The sequence below is a fragment of the Homalodisca vitripennis genome, unplaced genomic scaffold, assembly GCF_021130785.1.
Source record: "Homalodisca vitripennis isolate AUS2020 unplaced genomic scaffold, UT_GWSS_2.1 ScUCBcl_7874;HRSCAF=15733, whole genome shotgun sequence".
Classification (NCBI taxonomy): domain Eukaryota; kingdom Metazoa; phylum Arthropoda; class Insecta; order Hemiptera; family Cicadellidae; genus Homalodisca; species Homalodisca vitripennis.
In genome coordinates this window covers 1-24,183 of record NW_025784001.1, presented here as the reverse complement: position 1 = coordinate 24,183, position 24,183 = coordinate 1, and the positions used below count along the sequence as shown (strand labels likewise).

General features: G+C 37.7%; 1 protein-coding gene across 1 annotated transcript; it reads right to left on the bottom strand.

The window, feature by feature from the left end:
• Positions 1-12,410: 12,410 nt before the first annotated feature.
• LOC124374314 (something about silencing protein 10-like) lies at positions 12,411-18,996 on the bottom strand. The gene is made up of 4 exons (XM_046832549.1): positions 18,849-18,996; positions 17,454-17,599; positions 13,063-13,202; positions 12,411-12,517 (listed from the first exon to the last, which is right to left on the bottom strand). The coding sequence occupies exons 2-4, from the start codon at positions 17,500-17,502 to the stop codon at positions 12,428-12,430; spliced, it is 279 nt and encodes a 92-aa protein (XP_046688505.1). The 5' UTR covers positions 17,503-17,599; positions 18,849-18,996; the 3' UTR covers positions 12,411-12,427.
• Positions 18,997-24,183: the final 5,187 nt, after the last annotated feature.

Genomic DNA, 24,183 nt, shown 5'->3' with positions numbered 1-24,183 from the left:
TACGGAACTTTTTCCGCGGTGGCTCCGACGATATTCACTTTATCCGCCGACCACGGGTTAATCCTGCGCTTCAGGTCGACCATATTTTTTTTCGTAACAGTGCTTTGCCCTCTATCCACCAGTTGAGCTCTAACCGTATCTATATTTTTCGTAATCGAGGCGGTAGAGCATAAGTTCTATTGTCGTCTTTATATGGTCACTGTCGTCCTTCCTTACTTTCAGACCAGAGTCCTTTCCCTTAGTGACAATCTCCGTTAGGAGTGTCTTCGCTAAGCTTGGTAACGTTCCAGCCTTGAGATCGTAGGAGTTAAGCAGATCGAGACCTCATGTACCATCTATACGAGACTGAAGGTGGTATTCCAGTGATCAGATTCAGCAAAGCCCTCCGTTAACCTGCAGTCCGAGACTGCGATACAAGTCTTCGCAAAAGTTATATCTGGACTGGTAAGGCGTCGTGAGAGTATTTCCCCCATTCGACCAGAATGTAGCACTTCCTAGTGTCCATCACTTCAATTCCTTATTCGCCATTCTACTGCCTGTGCATTAAAGTTGCCAATACCAATCAACTATCGACCGTGGGAGCGAAGTACGTTTCTCCCAGATTGTCCCCTGAAATCTGCCACGTTTTCGTTGGCTGTCAAATGGCAGCTGACGAGGACGACCTTGTTGCTACACAGTTTACCTCGAGTCTTAATGAACACATTCGTCTATGGCACTCAAATTGCAGCTGTTCCAGTGGTATCTCTGCACCAACATGGCCCGCGTATGTTACGGTACCGCTCGCTGATTATAACCACATCGATATTGTGTGTTTCTGGACAAGCTGTGAGAGAAGGTTGTCCTCAAATCTGCTTCTGAGAGCTGGCGACCTTCTTGGTTTTAAATACGACAGAAAAATACGAGTTTTGAGTTTAGCTTTATTTCACCCTCTACGTGAAATTCAAGGTCCGAGGTGCAAGATCTCATATCAACAGTGCCTAATATCTGACACTGGCAAACTTGACTCCTGGAATCTGAAGTCCATGTCTCTCTGAAGGAATCCAACAAGACCAAAACAGTAATTACCTTGGCAATACTTGCCACTATTTCAGTAATAAAAACATACTCTCGGCACACAATGAAGTTTTAATTGTTTTTGTGTTGCACTGTTTCGACATGAGACACTTGGGCCACAAAAGCGCTCCGTCTGGTTTACTCAGCAGAAATCCAAGAGGTATTCTCATTGTGTCATCAAGTGCACAATTGGCGGAAAAGGCCGCATGAAGCAGCAGGTGAAATGGAGCGAAATTCAGCGTTTTGTATTAAATAAACCCTACTCACCACAGCTGTTATGTGGTATAAACCTCAATATCAAAAAGTGAATATTTATAAAACTTTTATGTACTTATTTTCACTCTTCGAATTGAGAGATGTCTGATCAATGTAACCAATCAGGGATCAATATTTTTTTTCTAATCAATATGACTTCTTTATAACAGGCTGCCAAGTTTTCTATAACCTGACACTAATCTCTTTTGTTGAATTTAGCATTGAAATAACTTCAACAAAGAACTGAATCTACACTAGCTTAAAAGTGTTTAAGTACATGTAAAAAACTAATAAAAATTAGTTATTATTCATCTAAAAAGCTTAGAATATTTGTATCTTCCTGTGTAAATTTAAAAAATGTTATTCATTCATGTAAAACCTATCCACTTATTCATTTTAAACCCCATTGGAGAGTCCACTCTCTCACATGAGAAAGAAAGTTCTGAAAAAGTGGTCATGGAGCGGTTTCAAGCAAATAGATTGACAGTAAACCATACAAAAACGGAACACATTATATTTTCCCTAAAACAAATAGAAAATGAGTCTGCTAAGCTATTGGGTATTGGTTTTAGACCAGTAAGCTAAGCTGGGGATTATCATTATCAGTGCAGTGTACAATATTATCTTGTGTTGTCTTATTATGTAGATTAAGAGAATGTGTTAGTCAGGAAATGTTTGCTTAGATCGTATTATGCATATTTTCATTCTCATTTGAGTTGTAGAATAATTCTTTGGGGAAATATCACAAGCTTAGAAAGGGATTTTATCTGCCAGAAAAAGGCATTAAGAGTTATAAAAAATAATCGTGAATCATGTTTAAAATTTTTTTAAGACCTAAATATTATGACTCTTCCCAGTTAGAAGGGTTCAAGAAATTCATTTGTATGAAACTAGAAAAAATATTTGCTTGACTTACCCTCTTATCAGTTGGGAGGAAACAAAAAGAAGTATCTTGTATTCAAGAACAAAATTTTTCAATAAAACTGCCACAAGAAGTATGGACTATCCCTCTCCTAAGAATTAAAACTTAGACTAGAAGCATGGTTTGAAAGCACAGGCTTTCTATTCTATTAATGACTATTTGGCCTGTAACATTAGTTCCTTAAGATTTTAATATTTTTATTGCATTACTGTTATTTGTAAATATTGCTTTGTTTGTTCTATTTTTATATATTTGTACCTTTTAAAATACATGTGACTGTCCCACGATAAATAGGGTATGTCCTTGTTTTGTATGTCTGTATTTTATAATTACTGTTGCTATGTGGACATATTATGTACAATAATAATGAAATTGTTTCATTACTGTATGTATTATATTCTGTAAATGTCTAAAGAAAAATAAAAGTTTTGATTATGAATTTGAATTTGAAGCATGTGATGTCAGATTAAGGAGGATTGCTGACGAGTTAAGTGATATTGACGAATTTATCACTTAAAACATTACTGTAAATAAACTGTTTGCAAGTGTGAAATAAATTATAATATGGCTTTGAATGCAAAATTTGACACTTTTGTTCTTTTCTGGATATAAGTCTAGCATCAAGTCCGACTACACTGACAGCCAAAATACAACCTCAAAGGTCTTGATTGATGGTGACTTAAATTCTCCACATTCTTTGGATGATGCAAGAACCCATCATAAAGGTGAGATTGAGAGGGAGGTTTTTGGTTGCATAAAACAAGAGGTTAAATCTTTCTCTCCAACAGTAATAAAGTGTACAAAGAATTAAAAATTTCTGAAATGTAGTAACCACAGGAAAGGAATGGTCTTAACAATAAGTTTAAAACCCATTCTAAAAGAATTCAATAAAAAGAGAAGAAGATGGTGTTTTCCTAGTGGGTCTACCTGAAAATTAAGATAGATCTACTACTAGGCTGATCCCAACTTTCAAGGTTGTGCATGAAACTCTAAACGCAAGTGATGGTAATCCTATTAAGCCTGGCAAACGTATGATGTGGCTTTTTTATCAGGTTTGGACACTACTGATTCTATTACAACCTATTTGAAAAGTCTAAATAAAACTGTTCTATTTTAATGTGACAGATTTGCTTCTAGATATAACTCTTGTGCTCTTTTAAGTGGAGTAGCTTTTTGAACTTTTAGAAGAGCTTATTAACCCAAATCTCTGGTCTGAATGTTATATTATAGAACTTCAAAAGCAATCACTGTTGACAAGCAAGGGCAAAGAAATTGTTTAGTGTCAAGCAATCAAGAGGTATGTGGAACATAAGTATTGAGAAATAGTCTACAGAAAATGGGCTTGAATCACTTAAAAACATTTGTTTTCTGAACATCAGGTCCTTGAGAAATAAATCAGACCAGATGTGGAGGCAATTCTGAATGATAAACTGGTTGATATTGTCAGTCTTAATGAACATTGGCTTGCTAATAAAGATATAAAAGTATTATGTGCCTAAGTTTTAATGTTGCTGACTTTTAAAATGCTAAAAATAAATGTAAAATGTCATAAAAAATAGTAAGTGAATCAGTTATGTTAAAACCAAAACCTATGTATTATACCAATTACTCTAGATTCTCTTAATGATTATTTTGTTAATGTGTCAAAGACTGTTCATATCAGTGTAAACATAGTGATCAAAACCATTCCAATGTTCTTGCAAATGTTGATTTGATTATACCAGAGCCTGGATTCAGCCTGACAGCCTTGAAATAGTATCTAAAGTTGTTTTTTTACCTCAGCAACTTAAAAAGTAAAGATAAACTATGGTCTCTCTCTATGTGACAAAAATATTGGTGCAAATCCTATGAATTTACTGATTAATCTGGTATTCATCCATGGAGTTTTTCCTGAATGCTAAAAATGTACTATTATCACAACAATCTTTAAAAAAAGAAGGACCTTAATATACCCAAATACTACTGACCCATTAGCTTTTGTGCCCATTTTCTGAAAAATTATAGAATTATACTTAATTCCGCAGCTATATGGCTACTTTAATGTTAATCACTGTACAGCCATACGGGTTTCATCCTAAGCACAATACTGGTTTAGCTATTGAAGCCATTGTAGATTATATTGTTAATAATTTTGAATGTCTAATGGTATAATCTAGAATGAGTTAAATAGCTAAAATAACATTATGCACTTGCACATGCTCACCCTCCTCCCGCTCCCCCTGATAATTGTGTATTATGGCCTTTCCCATTTAATAATTAGCTATGTAATACATCTTTGGAGCAATTATTCCAATGCCTAAAAAGCTTTTATCTGGCAAAAAAAGTTCATTAAAGTCTTGGACAGTCTAATTTTAATACAATAATGTAAAGCAAGTTTCTAGAAACTGAAAATTGTCACAGCCCTGTTTTTATGTATATTATATACTTGTCTCATGATAAACAGAATACAGATTCTTTTGCTTACCAAAATTCTTGTTAAGATCATTTAACTCTGATAGGAATAACCTAGTCACTCCATATGTATGACTTTCCAAAATTCGATATAGCCATACCATACGTTTAACAGGTTTAGATTATATAATAAACTACCTGTAGCTATCGCAAATCTACTATTTAACACTTTAAAATCTTTTGTAACAGAGTGGATCAAGTATTTTATACCGCAGTTGAATATTTGGACTACAAATAATTCATAATTTGGCCTACTGTATATTGCATAAAAATATATATCAATTTATATACAATTTAATCTATAATATAGTAACAAACTTGGATGCAAATTATATTGATACATAACTATTGAGCCGGTTCAATTACCTATATCTCCCCGGCTCATGTGTGTTTTATATAGTGTATGTGTGTGTGGTTTATTGGCTGCAGAGGCCACTGACCATTTGAAGGCGTTTGGCCTTTCCGGGAGAGTGGCGTCAAGGACTCCGAGCCGTGGTGTACAAGTTAGGAGTAGCTCCAGTTTAAAATTTTGTTTAATTAAGTGTTTTGTTAGTTTTGCTGAGCTGTTTTCCTTCTGACATGTGCGGCTAAGTTTACGGCCCCTCACTGATGAGGTCCAAGAGATGAGTTTTTTTCTCCTGTCATCTCTCCATCATGCGTGGTCGCAGAGAACCTTCGCTTTTTGCGCTCTGCTGAAGGACGGCCACCATGATGGACATTTCTTCTAGTCAAAATCTGTGATACCCTGCTCATATTCTTTATTTATTTTGTTATTGTTGCCATTTATATAGTTTATATTTTGTTATTTTAATTTTAAGTTAGTTTTAGATATTATTTAGTTATTTCTTGGATTTTCATTAGGAGCCCGCCCTTAGCCGAAGGATACCGGGTGGAATTGGCATTTCTTGTTTCAAATTATGGCGTTTCTAATTTTTGTATGCAGGTGCACCTGACAAGGATTTGTTTGAGGTATATACTACTGCAGGCACTTTTTATTTTATTTTTTTTATTTATAGTTATATATATATATATATATTTATTTTGACTGGATAGGCCTATGTTATGTCTTAGTGAATGAACCTGAGTATACTGACCACGGTGTTCTTTATTTTACCTAGTTAGTTTTGATCCGGCATCCCGTTCGCCACCATGGGCGCGCGCTTTCCTGTTGGTTTGCTGTGGGTGTGCGAGCGGCGATGTACGGTTTTAATTGTAGCAGAGCGTGGTTAGCTGCTCTCTCAGCTGTCTCTCAGTTCTGGTTTTGTTTGTTGGTGTAGGTTAGTGTTAGGTAGGGGGAGGTTAGAGTACACAACTTTTTTTTCATTAGGAGCTCGCCCTAGCACAGGATACCGGGTGTGGAATTGGTTTTAGTGTCTTGCTTCCTGCAGACTTACCCTTTGCAGGGAGCAAGGGACTCTAAATTGCTTAACCGCTAAATTTATCTAACTGTACTCTACTTCTCCCCTATCAATGTGTTGTTTTGTTATATTTATTGCTTCTGTGTTTGTAGGTTGTGGTTAGTGTATATTTGCAGGGTATCCTTCTATTAGGTAGCAGGTATTAAGTTCTTCACTTGGACCTCGTCAGTGTAAGCCCTTTGTGAGTTTGAGTCCACTTAGGTTACTAAGTAATTGTTGCGTACGCTTTGTTGTTTTATTGTTGTGTTTATTTTGTCTTAATTGTTTGGCATGGCGTTTTCCCTGGTGCCTGAACATCTACGCAAGCCCGAGTTGGTTTTTGAGGTCCTGGCGAGAGGACAGAAGCCCGAGGGAGATGTGAGGGCATTAAGAGCTCAATTACGGGCTTGTATAGCGTTGGACCGCAGCTGGAATGCAGAGTTCCAAATTAATACAGAATTTGAGTTTTGTAAAACCCGAATGGAGGAATTAGAAGACGATATTAATTTTGAGTCACTTCCCATGTCCGGGTCAGCAAAAGGCTAGATTGGCATCTCAGCTTTTTTACATTGGCGTGACAGAATAGTTTTACTTATGTCAGCTCCTAGTTTAGACTCTGATATTAAAAGTTGGGCTTTTTCGGCCAGTAACAAATTAAAACAAGCCTTAGATGGTTTTGAGTGAGGTGCGCTCGGTGAAAGAGAAGGGGTGGTACTATTTACCGCTGTCACTCCAACGGAGGTTCCCACTACCATTACTTTTGCTAACCATCCACCGGCTCTTTCTTTCGAGCCTCCCAGAGTTACTATGTCTCCGATGGGTAGTGGCCCTCCTGAAGCGGCTGGTGAGGCATCATCTATAGTTGTGCCTTCCTTTTCTAGCTTTGGCAAACTGCCCCATCCTTTGGGGAGTGTTTTAACAACACTTCCCCAGAGTTGATGGGCTTGACACTAATTTACTTATCCATTTCCTTCTGGAAGTTTTTAAGCTAAGAGAATTTCCTGGTATGACAGATGCTTATGCAGATTTTAGCGCAGTTTTCCTTAAGGCCGCTTTTTGATCGCCTTCTAGACTGCCTTAAGAGAGGTGCCACCTTTGACCAGTTCCACGCCGAGATCTTGGAGTTCTTTGTACCTGCTCGGGTTAGGGAGCGCTTACGGGTGGAACGCGTTTACCGTCCTCAGGCACCAGACGAGACGTTGAGCCATTTTGTCGGGGAGATACGGGATGTAGCCCGGGTGTTGCGCTTGAGCTTGAGCGAAACGGAGTTGGTGAGCCTTATTTTGGAGGGCATTAAACCTGAAGAACGCTCCCGTTTGATTTTTTGTAGCCGTCCCGCATCTTTTGCGGATTTGGACCGCCTCTCCATCATCTCTAGAGGGGTTTCAGGATGCGGATGATCAAAGGGAGACCATGTCGAGGCATCTTCCTCACTTGCCTCCGGGGCCGGTCCATGCTCCGGTGCAGTCTGAGCCAGCGGCTGCTCCTTCCCGTAAGGCAGGCCTCCTACCTGTTATGGCTGCAAGCAAGTGGGACATATTAGACCGTTTTGTCCACTTAATAAAAAAAACTAGTAAGCTTGCGGACGAGTAAGCCCGACTCGTGCCGTTAAAGGTAATTTTGAGGGCAAATATGAACCTAATTTTGATGGTAAAAGGGTAGCTGGTTTAATACAGAACAGAAAGAAAACAGAAAGAAATAGACTTGGGGACAGTTATCATCGTTGGCCGAGAGGGGAGGTTGCTGCTCTGGCTGCGCAAGGGAGTAAGGGCTGCCCGCTCAACCTGCCCACAACTGGATGTGCTTGTGGGGAATGTGGTGCAGAAGGCCCTGGTTGATTCTGGGTCAGCACGCAGCCTGATTTCTTTGTCGTTTTTTGAAGATCTAAAATCCTCTGGGCTAATACGGCAGGTTGAGCCTAGTTCACTTATCTGCTGGACTGCTTCACGCACACCTTTACCTATTATCTGTAGTAGTGCCCAGATTCACATCAAAATTAATTATTTCTCTTGGGATTGGAGCTTTTTGGTGGCTAAGGACCTGACTTTTCCTTTCATCTTGAGAGCAGATTTTATCGGAAAAACTGGCATGATTTTGGATTTGGCCTCCAGTCATGTTTTCTTTGTTTTCGCCAGGCGGGTGCTCGTTCCCTTTTCAGATGTCGAGTCTCGTGGGACTGCTGCCTTAGAGATGGAAGATAAGAGCTTGACTCCTCCTGACCAACTGGGACATCTTACGCCGAAAGAGGCTGAGGACATAAGGCAGATTTGTTCCAGTTTTCCTGAAGTCCTAACTGACAAACTGGGCACGACCGATCTCTTGGAATACGAGATTCGTCTTACAGACACCCGTCCTGTACGTTCCCATCCATATAAGCTTGCTCCGCCCAAGATGGAAATTCTGAGAAATATGATTGATGATTTACTTAAGAGTGGGGTAATCGAGCCGTCTTGCTCAAATTTTTCCAGTCCAGCGTTTCTAGTGCCGAAACCTAATGGGAAGTCCAGATTGGTCCTGGATTATCGAAAGCTCAATACTCAGATAGAAATTGACTCCGTGCCTCTCCCCGATTTGCATTCTGCTTTCGACTGGTTTGGTAAGGCCAAGTATTTCTCCATTTTTGATCTTAATCAGGCATACCATCAGATTCCTCTAAAACACGAGTCTCGACCTCTCACTGCCTTTTGTGTGCCTTGGAATTTGTACCAGTTCACCCGAGTGCCAATGGGCTTGGCTGTGGGGGCCCAAACACTCACCAGACTCCTGGATTCTATCTTTCATGATGTCAAATTTAAGTTCGTGTTCAACTATCTGGATGACCTGCTTGTGTACAGTGAGAGTTATGAGGAGCACTTGACTCATCTAGAGGAAGTTCTAACTAGGCTGCGAGAGTCTGGTCTTACCGTCAATCCTGAAAAGGTGAGTTTTTGCTCAGCCTGAAATATCGTTTCTGGGTCATCTTGTCTCTTCTCGAGGTGTTTGTATTGATCCAGAGAGAGAACCCAGGCAATCAGGGAGTTTCCTCCTCCTAAGGATGCAAAGGGGATTGCCCGTTTTGTGGGAATGATAAATTTTTATCGTCGTTTCATTCCCAATATTGCTGAAGTGGCGGCCCCTCTGAACTCTCTTAGGAAAAAAAAAAGGTGCCAAGTTTGAGTGGGGTGAAGCGCAACAGACTGCTTTTGAGCAGCTGAAAGAGGCAGTGATGCAGCCTCCAGTCTTGGCTATGCCTGATTTCGGTCGTAAGTTCGTCTTGCAAACTGATGCTTCCTCCTTAGCCGTTTGCTGCTGTTTTATCGCAAGAAGTAGATGGTATCCGGCAGCCCATAGCTTATGCTTCACGCACGTTAACCCCTTGTGAGAAGAAGAGTTGTTCTGTTTATGAGCTGGAATGTTTGGCTGTCGTGTTTGGAATTAACAAGTTCAGGCGTTACCTAGAACATAAAGAATTTTTGTTGGAAACCGACAACCAGGCACTTTCTTGGCTCCTTTGCCCACCCCCGTCAGCTCGGGAAGATTGGTCGCTGGGTAGTCCAAATTTTCTGCCCTTAAGTTCACAGTGCAGCACGTGCGAGGCACCCAAAATATCATAGCGGACACTCTGTCACGCATGTATCACTTACCCAACGACCACCAGAATTTATCAGAGCCGCCATGTTGTGGCGTGCTCCTAGACTTTCCTCTGGCATTTTCGGACATTGTTCCACACCAACTTAAGGATCCCGAGCTGACTGCTATCATCAATGAGCTTAAAAACGGAGGTGCCCACCCTCCTTATTTTCTGTACCGAGGTGCTCTATGCTGCCGTGACAAGCAGCGGAGAAAAACCCTAAGTTAGTGCTGCCAAGCTTTCTTGTACCGATGGTCTTTCAGTATTTTCATTCTTCTCCTGTGGGCGGACATCTAGGAATTCATAAGACCATCGCGAAGATTAGGGATCAGTTCATCTGGAAAGGTATGGACCGGGATATTGCAGCTCGAGTAACGTTCTTGTGAACTGTGCTCGCTAAGCAAACCCGCTCAAAATACCAAGTTGGGTCTTTTGTCATCTGAGGTGGCGGAAAAACCTTTGGAGAAGGTTTTCATTGACTATGTTGGGCCTCTCCCGCGTAGCAAGTCCGGAAATAAGTTCCTACTTGTTTGTGTGGATGCCTTCTCCAAGTTTGTTTGGTTGTTCCCATTGCGGAGTGCTACCGCGCAGCTCACGGTGCAAGCACTTCGTAACCATTTTTTTCAACACTTTGGAATCCCCGCCACCTTAGTTTCCGATAATGGTTTCACAGTTTGTCTCCAATATCTTTAAAAGAATGTGCTTTGGGCACGGAATCCGCCATGTGACTACTTCCCCTTTCTATCCTCAGCCTTCTCACGCCGAACGGTTTAATCGCAATCTTCGATCTGCTCTCATTGCCTTTCATGCGGAAAATCAGACCACCTGGGATCAACAACTACCTTGGATCCAATTTGCCTTTAATACGGCCCAGCATGAAAGTCACAAGGCGGTACTTTTCGAGTTATTTATTTGGCTTTCCGCCAAACAACCCTTTGGCGAACCTTTGGAAAAATTAGCGATCTTCTGCCACCTCCTGGTACTCCCAAATGTGAAAGCCACTTGGGAGGCCAGCCAGGCGGAATCTCATTCGGGCTAGGGAGTTAGTAAGGAGGAAGTACAACCGAGGTCGTATTGCCAATCCCTTCCAGGTGGGGGATCTAGTTTACTGCAAGGCTCACCCAGTCAGTTCGGCTGTGGATAAAAGAGCTGCTAAACTTTTGCTACAGGTGGACTGGTCCCCACCGCATCTTGAAGTTTCTGACTCCGGTGACTGCCCGACTGGGAGATCCTCAGTCCGGGAAGATTTTCAGGAAGGCGCACATATCCCATCTGAAGCCTTGCCGGAGTCATCCGTGATTTCTCTTTAGTCTGTGCGGGAGGGTTTTAGGTCCAGAGGCCTGATCACCTCTGCTCCTTCATCCTGATCAAGGTTCCTGTTTTCTTCTTTGTACCCACGCAACTCTTGGAGGGATTTCTTGCCTCCAACTGGATTTTCTTGGTTTTCCCTTCTGCAGACTTCAGGGTTTTCCGGTTTATAATTCTTCAACCATTGGGGGGAGAGGCATTTCGTTTGGTTCTTCTTTTTGAAGAAATTAACAGAGGGGAGTTCCTCCTTTTGGGGGGGGAGTCTGAGCCGGTTCAATACCTATATCTCCCCGGCTCATGTGTGTTTTATACAGTGTATGTGTGTGTGGTTTATTGGCTGCAGAGGCCACTGACCATTTGAAGGCGTTTGGCCTTTCCGGGAGAGTGGCGTCAAGACTCCGAGCCGTGGTGTACAAGTTAGGAGTAGCTCCAATTTAAAATTTTGTTTAATTAAGTGTTTTGTTAGTTTTGCTGAGCTGTTTTCCTTCTGACATGTGCGGCTAAGTTTACGGCCCCTCACTGATGAGGTCCAAGAGATGAGTTTTTCTCCTGTCATCTCTCCATCATGCGTGGTCGCAGAGAACCTTCGCTTTTGCGCTCTGCTGAAGGACGGGCCACCATGATGGACATTTCTTCTAGTCAACATCTGTGATACCCTGCTCATATTCTTTATTTATTTGTTATTGTTGCCATTTATATAGTTTATATTTTGTTATTTAATTTTAAGTTAGTTTTAGATATTATTTAGTTATTTCTTGGATTTCATTAGGAGCCCGCCCTTAGCCGAAGGATACCGGGTGGAATTGGCATTTCTTGTTTCAAATTATGGCGTTTCTAATTTTTGTATGCAGGTGCACCTGACAAGGATTGTTTGAGGTATATACTACTGCAGGCACTTTTTATTTTATTTTTTTTATTTATAGTATATATATATATATATATTTATTTTGACTGGATAGGCCTATGTTATGTCTTAGTGAATGAACCTGAGTATACTGACCACGGTGTTCTTTATTTTACCTAGTTAGTTTTGATCCGCATCCCGTTCGCCACCATGGGCGCGCGCTTTTCCTGTTGGTTTGCTGTGGGTGTGCGAGCGGCGATGTACGGTTTCACTATTGTTCTTAGTAAACTTTTGATGTGTCTTATTGCATTGTATATAATGCTGAGAGGGAAATGAAGATTTTTTTTAATTACACCCAGTTGTAATTGTATAAAACATCATCATCACCAACCAAGTTGACTACAGTAATAGATGCAAATAACATCTCATGAACTAAACTTGAGTTTCATAACTGAATAGATTACAATTTAATGTCCATGAGACATTTACATTTAGTTAATAAATCTTAAACATTTTAATATTTTAGTCTGAAACAGAATATTCCTAAAAAGTCAAATAAAACAACTGCAATCATAATATATAAACATTTATTTTAGTTTTATGCTCTTGCTAACACTTGCTTTAATACCAAAAGGTTCACCACCATAACGTGAGATTTCCTTATATACTCCTCGCACCTGAAATAAACACAATAAGAATTAATTTGTTATTACAAATAAGACATACACAGCATTTGATATAACTATAATATATCAAGAAACTATTAGCACTGCAAATGGAAGGAAGGGACTATGATAGGGATAAGTTTTAAAATGGCATTATTACACATTTGTACAGTAAATTATTTAAATTTTATAGAATAAAAATTTCAAACACTTTATTATTATTAATTGAATGGTCAGAGATTCATTGAAAATGCCAAATTAATGCTCATTTACATATTGCAGGAAAACAATGATAGTCATAGTATACACTGTTACATAAAAGCTTCCAATAACTATAAATCACATAATTATGTCTTACTGGAACAGTAAATTTATATTTCAATATGTCCATTAAAAAATGTTAAATATATATAAAATATGAAGATCTAAGCCAATTCTACGTTATTTCAATTGCTACACATAAACAAAAATACACTATACTTAGCCTAATTTAAAATGGCAATGTTCTTGGTTACCATTCTTTAAAATAGTTAAAATATTATGAACCGAATACTTACTTGACCTTTCCTTCGAACAGTTGCTTTACGGAACTTGTTTTTATTCTTGACTCTGGGATTTCTATTCTCCTTTTTACGTTTTGGAGTTAGCCCTTTGTTCTTGGCAATTTCAAAGGTAATGCCTCGTTTTTCTGTCTCACCTGAATAAGATAGCCACATATTAGATACTCATTAGATTTTGTTGTTTGGCTCGTGTAGTGTCAGCCACGATGATTTGTTCAGAAAATCAACAATATTGAATTTATTTGTTTCAAATTTAATTGTTCTTGTCTAATTTCATTTACTATAAAATAATATTACACAATGTGCTCATTAACATTGTAATCTCATTTTACAACACTAATGAACTGATATTTTGTAAAAACTGTAAGTTGTATGTAATTTTGTTACTCATAATTACAACAAAAACTGTACAAGAAGCAGCACTAGAATGTTACTGCACAAAGCAAAATCATCTCCCTACAGCCACTAGCACTTATGACTTAACTATTTTGTGCATTTTAACAAAATGAAACATGTCAGTTTCACATACATACATTAGTGCTTATGCAGTAGAATAAGCCACTTCCTAAATATTAAAATGTAACAAGTATTTCACCATCAAATTCAGAATTATAATTCAGTCTAAATAAAAATTAAGGTATACTATCCATAAAATAATATGAATCAAATAAATGTTACAGTTATGTATATTTAAGTGACACGATTCGTTCTCTTGAGAGGCCACACAGCCTAATGCATCCAGTCTTTGGATCTGAGTTGAAATATAGCAGGTACAAACCCTGTCTGACTGTAACACTGTTATAAGTGCTGAGATCTTGTACAAGATCTTAGCAACTCTCACCTTGTTCTGTTACAAGCCAGTGGCTTATGGAGATGGACAGAAGAAGGTAAAAAAGAACATTTGTGAATTTGTGTTTTTAAAACAAAATTAATCTGTAGATATGATGTTTGATCAGTTAGCTCACACATATCATGTCTTGTACTTTGTTTCCACATTGATCAGAGCCACATTCTGAGGTGATTTGTGTTACGTTGGATCTGGAACTTTGGGATGAACAAGTATTCTTTTTATGTTGTTTTGTTCCCTGAACATGGTAGTTGGAAAAACTGAGAGGTCTTTGGTGTGTAGAGAAGCTTGCTATATCTTGCAGCCATCTTCGAGAATGTTATTGAGAGATTTATAGGCTATGCTGGTATGTGGTGATGAGTAATACACGTTCCTCCGCCCTGTTTTTAGTGGGAGGGTTTGGAGATGTCTCAGATAACCAGACTTTGGTTGACAATCATGGATTTTGGTTAACCACCCCTGATGAAGGCATCGGATATAGTATTCTTGAATTTTCGAGGCTCCTGTTAGGTTGAAAAAAAGTACTTGCCCCTTAAGGCTTGGCTTTATGTGATAGATTTTTTGTATTGGATGGATGGTAGCTATTGAAGTGAAAGGTGATTGATGGGCTTAAGGTATATACCGGTTTCTATTTGTCCTTGCACAATTTTTACATTTACATCTGGGAAGGTAATCTCTTTGGGGGAGTGAATTGTATTGATTTGTACAAAAGGAAAAGAGATTCTCAAAACATTTATAGAAGAGCTTAACACATTCATCATATTAGGATTTACTAAGATTATTATGAATTTGGTACTAAACTTCTTCCCATACAGACCATTAACAAATCGTATAAATAAAAATGAATCACTAAGTGTATAGCTAAGCGCTAATCTCAAAAATGGCTGAAACCAAATCAAATCAAATCAAAATATTCTTTATTTCATGTTCATCAAGAACAGAAATGGTGTCAGTTTTTACAATGATGTTGTACATAAACTTGTTTAAAACTTATTGAGATGTTTTTTGGACAGTCCTATCCATGTTGAAGGAACTCATTTATGGTGGTAGAAAGGCCGTTCGGCCAGCCAGCTGTGGAGTCCTATCTTCAATTTAATCCCATTTCTTGATCTTAGGTTTCTGGGCAGTCGATTGAGGAATTTAATTCCCGTATACGTTGGTTTTTTTCTCATATTGAGCTAGGCGGTGTGCTGGAAGACTGTAGAGTTGTGCGTTGCGGGTGTTGTGCGTGTGTATATCAGAGCCCCTTGTCATGTTTTGTCCATCAGCATTGCATGACTGTTTCTTGTATGTATAGGTTGATGATAGTTAGGATTCCAAGTGACTTTGAAAGCAACCTCTGCAAGTGTCCAGTCTCTGTAGTCCAGCCAGGATTCTGATGGCCCTCTTTTGTATTAGCAAAATTCTTTGGATGTTTGTTGCAGAGGCTGCTCCCCAAACAGCAAGGCCATACCTTAGATGGGTCTCAAAGAGTGCAAAATATGCTGTTCTTGCTGTAGTTAGGTCACTTATGGCTTTGATTTGTTTGATTGCATAAAACACTGGAGTTCAGCTCTCTACAAAGGTTGTCTATGTGTGTGGTCCAGTTTAACATGCTGTCAAGGGTTAGGCCCAGGAATTTTACTTTGTTTTCCCATAGTGACACCTGGAATCTGTGGTACCTCTTGATTAAGATATCCAAATCCCATTTGGCTGGTTTTGGTGGGGTTGACAACCAAATCATTGTTATGGCAGTACTGGTAGGCTGAATTTAGGGATATGTATGAGTTGATAGCTAGGTTCTCAGGTGTTTTTATCACTTAACAGCAGGGTGGTGTCATCTGCATACATTATGGTACTGCAGTAGTCCTGTAGATGTTGGGGCATATCATTGGTGAATAAGATGAAGAGCACCGGTCCCAAAACGGAGCCCTGTGGTACTCCTACTCCTCGGGTTACCGGCAGCATGCTGGATTGGATATTTGTCGTAATATTTTTTTTGGTTGTGTGTTTGTAGTTCTACCAGTTGTTGTCGTCCAGTTCAGGTAGCTTTTAATTAATTCTTCTATTAAAATATTCATTGAAGTCCAAGGAAGGTTTATATGAAGAGAACATTAATGAAAAAGCTGTGAATGATTTCACACAAGGTACTCAAAACTGGTTGGCTTCCTTGAAATTTTTATATGGCATTTTTAAAATGGCTTGAGAAAAAACAGGAGGAATGACCACTGAAATGACTCAACAAGCCATTCTTTCCCTAACTACATTCTGAAAAACGGGATTTTTGTAATGAAAAACCTATTATGTACGATTATTTTTTAATGTTGCATGTTGTATGAATTTTTCCCTAATACTGGAATTAGATGTTTTTTGGACAGTAGGCTTCTCAGTCCTAAGTATATATGTATAATGTCTTTACTGGGACAATATGCAAACTCAACTATGCACTAGAAATATCTTATACCAAAAGAAGATTGCAAAAGCTGGAAGTAAACCCTTTTTGAGCGATGTAGGTTTCTGAGACACATAGTTTTGAACAGAAGAAGTAGATTACAAGGACTGGAAATAAATGGTATTTTAGTGAAGTGGGTTTCCAAACCTACATATATATTTTCTTCATCAGGACAACAGGGAAACTCAGCTGCGACATCAAAATATAATTAATTTAAAACCAAAATGCTCCTACATGCACAAAAACCTTATATACGTGTTGGTCCATCAATCTCTGATTATACTAACCATTAACACTGAAATAATATGTACCTGATGTATGCTTACTTACATTTGAAAAATATCATATGACACAATCATATTACATCATAAGGGGTTTAACTAAGTAGAGCTATGATTTAAAAAATTGCATGCGAAACCACTGGTAGCGTCTATTTTATTATAAAATTAATACTTTTTCATTTTAAAACAAATGTTTAATTTAAATTCAATCTACAGCGATTTAGTAAATGTTATAATAGGAAAGGTTTTTTTTATTTAAATTTTGGCAATAACATAGAAAGAAAGGAAAAAAAGTGATTTTTTTTTAAATTCAGTTCAACTTGTTTTTAAATATATAGAAATGTGTTATGACACTATTGTTGATACAGAAATGCTGTACCTCTAAGTTTAAATAATACATATGGCAAAACCAATAAATCTATAAAAACTACTTCTTGTCTAATTTTAGGTTAGTTTATATAAATTTAAAATTTCATTAAGTGTGATAACATTTTTTAAAAGTGGAAACAGAATGGAAAAAGTACAGTTTCTTTTAGTTTTTATACCGACCGTCAACTTTAAACTTTTATTCCTCTAAAACCCACAATCAGAACACTCATTCAAATTTAACAAGATTGTTTTCTTTGAAGATTAGAAATTTCAAAATGTAAACCATTCCTTTATTAATATATTATATTTTTACCACCTATCTCAATAATTATTAGTAGATGCTTAATAGTAGCATGTTTACTTGATCTTTATTCTTAATTTTGGAAACTGAAAAAAAAACTGTAGTAAAAATTTAAACAGATTACACTAAAACTTTGTAAAAGTAAATAATTCAACAAACTTTCTGCTTCAGGTTCTTCACTGCCACTTTCATCCAAGTTGTCCTGCATCTGTATATCTTCAAAACTTACACCTTCTGATGTTTTAATCCTACTCGTGTCTTCTTCATTTTTCAACAACTCTTGCAGCTTTTTCCTTCGCTCAGCCCTAAGAAAAAATTGTACATTATTTTAAAAAAACACTCCATATAAGAATTAGAAGAATAAACATTATAAAGGTATTAATATTTAAGTAAAGAGTCACCAAAGAAAATAAATCTTTATTCTATACGCTATAATTGCACGTGCTATCTTATTAATTTATTGTTTACATGAAATGCTTTTAACCTTGTTTCTGACCCATCATTTTATTTCTACCAAATCATTTCCAAGCCTCATGTAAGAGAATTTATAAAAAATAAGAATTTGAATATTAAAGAAGACGCAACATTATATATATCTTTTTTGAAATGATATACATATATCTATCATTTAAAAAAAGATTGAATCACAAAAAGTGCTCGCTTTGTTGTGACCAGATCTCTCACTCTCTGGACAAGTGTGTTACCACCCCACAGAGCACTTTTTACGATTTAATTATTTTGTATTTGTCCGTTTTAATCACATATTTGTAGTGATATACAGGGTGTTTCAAGAGAGGTTGATACTACTTAAGGATATAATAGTTGACACAAGGGGAAGCATAGAAGTTCATATGAACATTATGTTCTATCTCGCTTTGTTTAGTGTTCATGTTTTTTTTTTTTTTTCAAAAATCATGCCACAAAACCTGTTTGAATCAATTTAACATGAATCTTAGCATTTATGTTAATGATAATTAAAGGACGATAAAATAAATGTCACTTTCCATTTCAAAATGGCAGCATTATTCAAGAGTTTTCAAAATTAGATATCTCTAAAATTGTATATCCTTGTTTTTAACAATTCCTAGAATAATTATTTGTTGTAAATTTAATTACAAAACTAATATTACTATATTGTTGAAAATAAAATAATTACATCGGTTTTAATGCCCTCTAACAAGTGGAAAGTATATTTTTAGGTCCAAATCAAAATTTTTTTACCATTGGCATTTGCACTAGAACAGCTGGTTTTTTTTAGTAAATTAAAACATGTATATACATACAAGAAATGTAATTACAACATCTATATATCTATGCTATATAACGCAGCCTTTGGAAATGATAAATGTTCCAAAAAAAGCCTAAACAAGTTGAAACTTGGTGCAAAAATTGATGTTGTTAATATCTTGGCTGTTCGTTGACCAGAATGGTATGGCATTTTGTTTCAAATATGCGGCCATTCAAGAGGCCAGAAGGACTATTGTATACAAAATTTATCCTAAACCCCAAGCTTTGTTTTAAAAGATTAGTCTGTATAATGACAGATTAACATACCTGTTGCCTGTTAGAACTGGAAGTTTGGGAATTTCCGGCTCAACTATAATTAATTTGTCTCCTTTTTGTTTAATTTCCAGAATCTCTTTCACCTAAAATCATATAATTACACAATTATATAGAATTACCAATTCACTAAAAATACAGGTAACTCTAACTGCAACAAAAATACAAATGGAAAAAAATACTATTATATGTTTATTAGGTGTGTATTTATTATTTATTTTGATTTTCCACTGTTATCTTATTTCTATTTATTTATTTATTACATGAACATTAAGAACAGTAATTTGTCAAGTTACAATAAGTATAATTAAGGAGATGTGTTCATTAATTCCAGGAACTCTTCTATCTTGTACACAGGATTCTTCAACAGGAATTCTTTAAGCAAGCTCTTCAGTCTGTTGCCAGTCAGGGTCCGGAGGTGGTCTGGAAGGAAGTTTTTCAGTTTTTGGCCTATGTATGACGGTTTTTTCTCGAAGAGGGCTGTTCTATGTTGGGGTAGGACGAATCTAGAGGCATGGCGTGTGGGGTAGCTGTGAAGGTCCATGTGAGTCTGCAGGTTTAGTGTGTCTGCATATAAAATGGCTTCATAGATGTAGAGCGCAGGTACTGTTAGTATGCCTAGGGTCTGATAGGCTTGACGACAGCATTGCTGGGACTCCAGGTTTGCAATGTCCTAATTGCCTTCTTTTGTAGTACAAGTACTCTCTTCAGATTTCCCGAGGAGCTTCCCCAGATTGTAAGACCATATCTAATACGAGATTCTACTAGAGCGTGCCATTTTTGCCGCTTCCTGAGTGCCAACCCATTTAATGCGTATAACAACATAGACACCAGTGCTGATTTTATTGCAGATGTTGTTTACATGATTTGCCCATGTGAGTCCATTATCTAGAGTTATTCCTAGAAACTTAATCTGATCAGCCACTGCTACATTGGGGATACTAGTGGGTAGAATTTTTTTTTCTACTAAAATGTACTTGTGTTGTCTTGTCAGGGTTTATTGCTAAATCATTTTGTTTACTGTAGGCTATGGCTTTTTGAAGAGATGCAACAGAGTTGTCGTACAATTCTTGAGCTGTGTCATTTTTTAAAAGGAGGGTTGTATCGTCTGCATACATTATGCAGCTGGTACTGTAGTTGTGAATTAGAGTTGGGAAGTCGTTAATCAACAAAATGAATAGAATGGGTCCCAGCACGGATCCCTGAGGAACTCCTCTTGTTATTGGTTTAGGATCTGATCTGAACATGGTAGTAAGGCCAGCTGTAGTATGTTGGATGTCTACAACTTGGGATCTCTCTTTAAGGTAGCTGACAAACCATTCGTTTTCTAAGCCTCTTACTCCTAAAGTTATAAGTTTTTTAGAGATCAGCTCATGTCCCAAACAGTCGAAAGCCTTGCTGTAGTCTAAAAATAAGGCTGTTACAAATTGTCCTTCATCTATGCTGTCGATTATAGACTCAACAAGGTTTATGATGGCAGAAATAGTTGATTTTCCTTTTTGGAATCCATGCTGACAGTCAGTAATTAAGGCTTGATTTTTGAGATGGGTCATTAACCTGTTTAGTACTATTTTTTCTATAATTTTTGAAAAAGTTGAAATTAATGATATGGGCCTGTAATTTTTTTGGGTCGGTTTTTGGTCCTTTTTTATGCTTTGGATATACCCTGGAGACTTTCAGGTTTGGTTGGAAAACTGCCCTAATGAGAAGGATTTATTTATTATGGATGTGAGAGGGGTAGTTAATTCTTCTGCACAGTGTTTTACAGTTTTTGATGAGAATTCGTCTATGCCACTGGATGGTTTGTTTTTTAAGCTATGTATGACTTGATTTACTTCTTTTGCATGTTGTGGGAGTCAGATAAAATGATTGTGTTAAAGGAGTGTTTGAAGGGTTTTGATCCTCTTCCAGTCTGCAGCCTCCCAATTGTTGATTGTTCTGTTGAACTGTTACTTCTGCTATCTGAGTAAAAGTGTTGAATTGGTCAGCTACCTGAATAGGATTGTCAACAACTGTATTGTTGATGTTGAGCTTAGGGCAGTTTTGACTAGGTTGTTTGGCATTTCTTTCTGTGTTTATAAGATCCCATACAGCTTTTGACTTATTGTTAGAGGTAATTATTTTCTGTGCATTAGCATTTTGCTGTAATGTCCTTAGTGTGATGTCATACGTATTTTTTATGTTTACCATTGTTGCTTTGTCTTGTGCCTTTCCAGTTAATTCATAGGTTTTCAGGGCCCGTAAGTATGCAGCTTTGATCTCAGCTGATTCTCGGTCATAGTAGTCAATAGGCTTGCTTTTTATTTTATTTTTGTTCTTCCTTTGTGGGCAAGATAAGTCCAAGGCAGTTCGCAGTGCTCCTTCGAAAGTGTTAAAGGCTGATTCTGCATCTTCGGCATTGTGGACAGCATCCCAGTTTTTTATGGAGAGCAGGGATTTCAGCTGGTCAAGGTTTTTCCTACCCATTTGTTGCCTTAGAGTTTGTGAAGTGGTATTATTTTTGCTGAAGACCAGACTGCACATTTCAGCTGTATGATCTGATAGCCCAGTTTGTAAAACTGTTGTACTAAGGTCATGGTCTGGAATATTAGAACATATGCAGTCAATTGATGTGCTTGTGTCAGGTGTAATGCGAGTTGCTGGGAGAGGAATTCTTCTCATATTTTGTGTTGCCAACTCATTTTCAAGCATCAGGCTGTCATGGTTATTAGGTTTTAAACTGTCAATGTTTATGTCTCCCACCAGAATTAATGACTTAATATGAGCTTGATAATGGTCCAGGATGTTCGATAGGATGTCCAAGCTAGTTTGAATATTTACACCTGGGGGACGGTAAACACCAAGGAGATAAAGATGCTTCCCATTGTTTGCGATATGAACCATTGCAGCCTCAAATAGTTTTTCTTCACAATGGTTAGTAATGTCAATTGCTTCTGTGTCCTTTGTTAGGTTGTCCTTACAATAAATAGCTACTCCCCCTAGTTTATGTTCTCTTCTACAGTACTCAGACACAAGTGTGAAGCCTTCAAGTTTTGTGTGTTCAATATCACTTTGTTTGAGGCCATGCTCTGTTAAAACTACAAGGCTGGGGCATATTTCACTTAACAGGTGATTTAGCCGGTTTATTTTTGTAGACAGTCCTCTTATGTTTTGATGACATATTGTTAGGCTATAATTTTCTTCTGCTGAGTGTTTTCTTCTACTAAAAAACAGTTTCTATCTTCTGAGAATGAGTTAATGGGATCTCCCGTTCCAGTGACATCATGAGCAGGAATGGAGTGCAGACTGGTTGAAATATTCAAATAGTGCTGGTTGATTCTAGTGTAGTAGTCAATGTGCTTAGTAAAAAAATCTTCCAGGTTTTTCATTGTCAGGTCGTATTCTTGCAGTCATCGGGGGTAGTCTTTCTTTCACAGTGTTTGAAGGATAAGTTAGTTGATGGGTGGGGTTCCTTTTTGTTGGTTGGCGTAGATGTTATAAGTGACTTGGGGGTTTGGTCTTCAAAAGGGGTTTTTGCATTAGGAACAGAGGTTTTCATTTTTTTACTTGAAGGGAAACACTGAATTTGTTCTCTTCTTTCTTAAAAACTGGTTTCTTTATATTGTTGAACTGAGTTTTATTTTTATGTATTGGCATTTTCAATTCAGGGGCACACTCTTCTGTGATTGTTGTTACTGTTAGGTTCTTTACGGTTGCTTCAAGATTTTTCAACTTTTCTTCCAAAATGATGTGATGATTTTTTAAATAACCCATTTCCAGAAGAAGAGAGGGGGAAGTGGTGTTTGTTTGAGAATCAGGGGTCAAAGTTTGAGTTTCTGCATTACAAAACAACCTATTACTTTTTTTCACATATCTGCCGCTTCAGTGTAATGAGTTTACTCTCCAAGTCTTGAATTTGTTCATGGTCGTCAATCATCATGTTCAGTTTTTCTGTCATGATCTTCGAAGATAGCTTGAGCTTCAATTGAGTATTGTTTTTCTTTGGTCAATTGTGCTTCCAGCTCAGATACCTTTTCTTGAAGCCTCTCCATATTTGAAAAATGCTTGTTTTCACAGTTTTCAAGTTCCTCTATTTTGGCTTGCAGACTACTCAATTTGTCAAGAAGTCTGAGGTTTTCCTTTTTTAGAATACCGTTTTCTTGGAGTAGAGCAGATCCTATTTTAGCAGCTACAATCAAATTTTTCTTCATTACTTTGTGCACTGCAATCTGTGAGGCTTTTTTTCAAGTTCTTGGAGTGACTCGCTCTCAGGGGATTAGTTTTTGAAGGTGAAGTCTTGCCTACCAAAGTGGGTTCATGTAAAGAGTGAGGTTCATTATTTTGAGTCGATACAATATGACAGCTGCTACATTTCCAGTCAGGTAGATTCTTTTTTGTAGGGGAGACCTGTGTTACCTAGGGCCACAATGTACCTAGGGCCACCCCTTTTTCCCCCCAAACTGTAGGGGGGATTTTCATTTCTGGTGAGTTTAGTGTGTTGGCTAAACTGCTTGCAGCTCCCTATTCCTGTGTTGGAGACAAACTAATAAGCATTGCCAGAGGATATCAGTTTAGCTAGTTTTCACTTGCAAAAGTAATTTTTTCTACTTACCAGCTTGGATTTTTCACTCTGAAGGTAAGTGTATCAGATAATTTAGAGATAGTATGTGTGAAACTTTGTTTAGTATGTACAGACTTGTACCTAGGGCCACAGTAAACATGTGTACCTAGGGCCCATGGCCCCAGGTACAAAAGCATTAAATGTGACTAATGTTTAAATTATATAACAATGTATAACCTAAAATTTGGCTTTTCTGATCTGTGTTTTTGGTTTTCAGATGCCCAGAAATAAAGAGGGTAAGAAGAGATCGCAACCAAACCCTGAAAATGTGATGGCTGCAGCAAATATGGTTCTAGAGGATAGTGTATCGGTACGAAAAGCGGCAAAAGAATCTGGAGTGAAGAGAACAACACCGCAGCGCTATTTGGCCTACCAAACTGGTAAAACAGATCCAACTACTTATTTTAATAGATGCACTGTGTGGACAGTGTTTACTAGAGAGGAGTAGGTTGAATTAGTTCAGTACTTGCTACAGTGTAGCAAAATGCATTACGGATTGTCTAGAACAGAAGTAAAAAAACTTGCCTTTGATTATGCCAAATTAAATTGAAAAACTTACCCTCCTACTTGGAATAGAGATTCTAAAGCAGGCGATCAATGGTACTTAGACTTCATGAAGAGACATGAGGCTGTAATAAGTCTTCGCAAGCCTCAGGCTACTAGCTTGGCTCGGGCTACTTCGTTTAATAGAGCCAATGTAAATACGTTCTTTGATAAATATTCAGAAGT

What these genes read in the sequence shown, in the direction of transcription:
- LOC124374314 (XM_046832549.1), bottom strand. Translation starts at nt 17,502, where the DNA reads ATGCAGGACAACTTGGATGAAAGTGGCAGTGAAGAACCTGAAGCAGAA. An exon ending in TGAAGAACCTGAAGCAGAAA is followed by an intron (nt 13,203 to 17,453) that starts GTTTGTTGAATT and finishes TATCTTATTCAG; the next exon opens with GTGAGACAGAAAAACGAGGC. An exon ending in CTGTTCGAAGGAAAGGTCAA is followed by an intron (nt 12,518 to 13,062) that starts GTAAGTATTCGG and finishes TGTTTATTTCAG; the next exon opens with GTGCGAGGAGTATATAAGGA.